Raw genomic sequence first — 4,829 nt, forward strand, 5'->3', positions numbered from 1 at the left:
CAAGTTGCATCCATTTACCTATGAAAGTCTACAGTTTATCCTTTTTATGGCTGAGTAGTACTCCATTGTATAAAAAGACCACCTCTTTTTTGTCTATTCCTTGGTTGATGAGCATTTAGGTTGTTTCTAAAATCTAGCTATTACAAATTGTGCTGCTGTAAACATGGGTGCACATATATTGCTGTAATATGATGTTTTTAATTCTTCTGGGAAGATGCCCAGAAGTGGAATAGTTGGGTCAAGTTGAACCTCCAATCCTAGCTTTTTGAGAAATCTCCACACTAATTTCCACAGTGGTTGCACAAGTCTACACTCCAACCAACAGTGGAAAAGGGTTCCTTTTTCCCCACAGGCCCTCCAGCATTTGTTATTCATTGATTTCTTGATATTAGCTATTCTTTCCACGAAGAGATGGAATCTCAGTGTTGTTTTAATTTACATCTCTCAAATGACCAGTGATGTTGAACATTTTTTTTGTGCATTTATTTACTGTTTCATATATTTATTTCTTTATCTGAGAAGTGTATATTCATCTCAGATGCCTATTTTTGGCTTGGGTCTTTAAATTTGGGAGGTCTGATTTCTTTGAGTTCTTTATATGTTCTCCATAGTAATCCTTTGTCTGAGGAACAGCTGGCAAACACTTTTTCCCACATTGTAGGTTGTCTCTTCACTCTGTTGGTGGTTTCTCTTCCTGGGCAAAGCTTTCTAATAAGATGAGATCCCAGTTGTTTATTTTTTATGATAGTTCCTGTGCAATCAGGGTTTTATTCATAAAGTCTTTGCCTACACCAATGTTTCTAAGAGTTTAAACCTATTCTGTCTTCCAGCAGATTTAATGTTTCTGTTTTAATATTTAGATCTTTGATCCATTTCAAATTTAGTTTAGTGCATGAATTTACTTTACTGAAATATATGGGTCCAATTTTAATCTTAGGTATGTGCAGAGCCAGTTTTTCCAGCACCATTTATTAAAGATGCTATCTTTCTTCCAGTGAATATGTTTGGTGCCTTTGTCAAAGTAAGGTGGTTGAGTATGTCTGGAGTTGTTTCTGCATCTTTTCATCAGTTCCATTGATCTTTGTATCTTTTTTTTTTTCCCAGTACCATGCTGTTTTTACCACAGTAGCTTTATAGTATAATTTCAAGTAAGGGATTGTGATGCCCCCTGCATTGCCTTTGTTGCCCAGAATTGCCTTGGTATTCTAGGTCTCTTTTGGTTCCAATTGAATTTTAGTATTGTATTCTGTAATTCTGTGAGATAGGCTATTGGAATTTTGATCAGAATTGGATTAAATCTGTATAACAGTTTGGGAAGTATGGCCATTTTCACTATATTAGTTCTTCCTAACCAAGAGCAAGGGGTATCTTTCCATTTCCTGATATGTGCTTCAATCTCCTTTTTCAGAGTACGTAGTTTTCAATATAGAGGTCTTTTACACCCTTCATTAGATTGTGAATCACTCATTTTAACTGATGATATTATAGGCAAAATTTATACTAAGTTTAAAAACAAATGCCTCATTTTTAATTTCATTATTTGAACCTGTCTTGAGAAATAAGGAAAAATGTTCTGTGATAGAATTTCAGAATGCAAGCATGTTTACACGTCATTTTTCTTTTAGAATAGTGAAAGTATTGGCTTAGACGACTATTCAGAGTACAAATGTGGAGGGAAAATGAGAGCTTTTCACTAGGGGTCCAGTTGCAAGACACTGAGAAAGGAGCAAATCCCTAGACATGAGTTCATGGGAAAACAAGCTGTGTTTCTTTGCGGCCAGCTGCTGTTGGAGTGTTCGTTTGCAGTAGCATCTCGTTTCCAGTGTTCGGCAGATAATTCTTACAGGAAAAGGTTCCTTAGACCTTCCACACTGCAGCCAGTGTCCTAACCTCTGTACTGTTCATTAGAAACTAAAATGGCCCCCAGAGGTATCAGGAGCAAAATGAGAAGATTCTAGAAATGTTCATATAGTTGTATATAAAGCTTGAGCAAAATGAAACAACTAAGGACCGGAATTTAGAGGGAAGTAGCTTTCCATTGAGAAGGATGACGATGGCCTGCTAAGGTTACGACTCTTACCCGCCTGGATACTTCCTAAAGGTCCAAACTGAATCGCTCTTGTTTGTCCCGGGCTTTCCAACCTTTCTCTAACATCCTTTTCCCCCGCTTTCGACACAGAGCAAGTGTGGCACTTCCTTGGCAAATGACCCGGACATTTGAAGCCGGCCGTCAAGATTTCACCCTCGGAGACCCTCCAACACCCTCCAAGACCCCTTTTTCTTCAGTGATTGAGACAGGCAGGGCTGCAGGGTGTTTGCTGCCTTCTTGCTCAAGCATCATTGTTTTCAAGCTTTTGAGATGCGCAATATGTAAATAAACATCCCAAGTTTTGAATTTGTCTCCTGTGGTGGTTTATTGAGATGAGGGGAAGGTTTGATTGCATTTCATAGCAGAAGTTGAGAAGCATTGCATTTTGAACCAGTTCTAATGTTCATATCTGAAGGAACCCAATTACTTCATTAGCTAGTGTATCTATAGGTTAAAATTGCAAGTTTAATAAATTAATAAAATGTGAGATACCATTGTTCCTGTATTTATACCATCGTATCTCTTTTCGGTTCTACTGCTGGTAAAGGCTTTCTTTAGCCACCTTCTGCCCTCTGAATAGCGTCTGGGTAAACATGTTCTGTTCCTGAGGCTGCTTTCTGTTGTATTACTTTGGCATTCCAAATCTCTCTTTGGGTCGCATTCCATCTCCTACTTTTAGTTCTCACCTTTAAGGTGACAACTTGTGACTCTTCAGAAGGACTCAAACTCTGCCTATCGGGCATCTCAGTGCTTTGACCCTCGTGTCCAGGGCTCAGCCCTTCTTCCCTGCTGCTTAAGCAAGAGAAGCAGCCATCTGCTTGCTCCCCCCAGAACTTGTATTGAGCCCCCTTACTCGTCAAGATCGCCTATGTGTTGCTTTCTTTGTGGTCCTTCCCTCTCCTCTGCACCTGTACTCAGCTTTGCAGGGACCCCGTGACAGCCTCCTGCCTCTGCTCCCTGCCTCTCTGCCCAGCCCTCCCCTCCCCTTGCCACTCAACTGCAGGCTCCTCCCTCGCCTCCTCACCGTGGAGGCCCTGTGTGGGCTTTGCTTCCTCCATGTGTCCCGCACACTTCGCAACTCATCATCCAAAGCATACATCTCGCCTTGTCACACTTTTCTCAGATGCCTTCCGTGGCCCTGTGGCCTTGAGCCCTGTGGCCTTGAAAATAAGCAGCAGATTGAGCTATGCCATGCTGGGCATATACCTCCCCTCTCACACCCTGCGTGGCTGTTCCCCACGGCTGTTCTCCCTTTGCTTTCTGTCACCCTTATGGGCATTTCATTTACTGACGCGTCTGGTGATACACAAAGCCCTGTTGTGATGAGACTTTCCGTGGACTGTGTCCCATCAGACACCGTCAGCTTTGTTGGGTGTCCTGTAAGGCAGACATTGAGGAGTTCTGAAACCTGCCCCAGCTCACAGGGCTACTAAATCCCAGAGCCACACCGAGAGCTCTCACCATGCGGTTTTCCTACCTGCTGTGTGTGCCATTTCTCCCGGGACGGAGGCAGAGCTTACAGCATTCCGACCTCTCAGAGGGGGACAGGGACAGGGGTGTCATGAGCAGCCTGGAAGTAGAGGCTGATGCTGTCTCAAAAGGTCTCTGGGGTGTGTGAACCCTCGCAGGAGATAGTCAGGAGTCTGCAGGGACAACAGAATGTGTTTAATCTCATTAACATATTGAGTTTTAATATTGTGAAAATAAAACTGAAAGAAAGGTAATGGACACAGAAGAGAAGTGAGGTTCTCAAGGGACAGATCAGTGGACTTGGGCCGTTGGCTTATTTGCCCCTTGAGAGATGGAAGAGAAAGGCTGCATGTGCGACTCACACCTGGTATCTGCTGCCCTCGTCCTATGGGTGCTCAGGTGCTACCTAGTGCGTGAGCCTTCCTGGGGAGGCGAATCCACTCCAGTAGCCACAGCCACACAAATGTCTCGCAGCACGTGATTTCTTGTTTAATACATGTGTGGTTGTGAATCTTAAATTTTCTTCTTAAATTTTTTTTTTTCTTTTTGGTCTTTTTGAGATAAGGTTTTGCTATATAATTCAGGCTAGCCTTGAACTCACTCTGTAGCCCAGGCTGGCCTCGGACTCATAGCAATCCTCCTGCCTCAGCCTCCTGAGTGCTGGAATTACAGGCGTGCACCACCATACCCAGCAAGATTTTCTTTAAATATCACCACATTGCTGTATTATGATTGCTATGACTAATTATTATTCTCTGGCAGAGCTGGGGATCGAGCTCCAGCCCTCATCATTTCCGTTGTTACCCCACATTTCACCGGGCAGGGCTCCATGCTGTCCAGAATGGCTTTCAAACTAGTTCATTTAGTCCTTGCTGTCCCAAGCCCATGGAACAGTGAAGCTGAGTGCACTTTGCAGTGAATACTTCTAAAGGAAAACCACTGAGGAAAAATCAAAAATCATTGTTAAAGCTGCTTAAAATGGGTTAAAACCCCAAATCAATCCAAGAGGGTGTTTTTTAGGCAGTACCCACAGCCAGTTCCCCTGAGTGTGAAAAATCACTACCCAAGGTTGATTTTCCTCAAATTTGCTATCATTACAAATGTCTGGAAATTTTAAGAGCTCTTACTCATTTTTTACAGTCATACCTGAAGTAGTTAGTGTCGCTCTGTCATCTACACAAGGAACATGCTGAATTTCCTGAGATCCATTCCTCATCGACGATCGTGTGCACTCCTAGCACTTTACGTGCTCGTTGACAGCACTTGGTTT

The 4,829-nt window shown here is 42.8% G+C and overlaps 1 protein-coding gene across 1 annotated transcript in view; it reads left to right on the forward strand.

Moving 5' to 3' along the window:
- Ppa2 (pyrophosphatase (inorganic) 2) overlaps positions 1 to 2,399 on the forward strand; it is a gene marked incomplete at its 5' end in the record, with an annotated part of 66,275 nt that extends 63,876 nt beyond the window's left edge. Inside the window, one exon of the mRNA XM_005406284.1 lies at positions 2,180 to 2,399. Coding sequence (XP_005406341.1) covers positions 2,180 to 2,208 — 29 coding nt within the window. The remainder of the gene's footprint in view (positions 1 to 2,179) is intronic.
- Positions 2,400 to 4,829: the final 2,430 nt, after the last annotated feature.

This window comes from Chinchilla lanigera, unplaced genomic scaffold, assembly GCF_000276665.1.
Source record: "Chinchilla lanigera isolate Chin_1 unplaced genomic scaffold, ChiLan1.0 scaffold00095, whole genome shotgun sequence".
Taxonomy (NCBI): domain Eukaryota; kingdom Metazoa; phylum Chordata; class Mammalia; order Rodentia; family Chinchillidae; genus Chinchilla; species Chinchilla lanigera.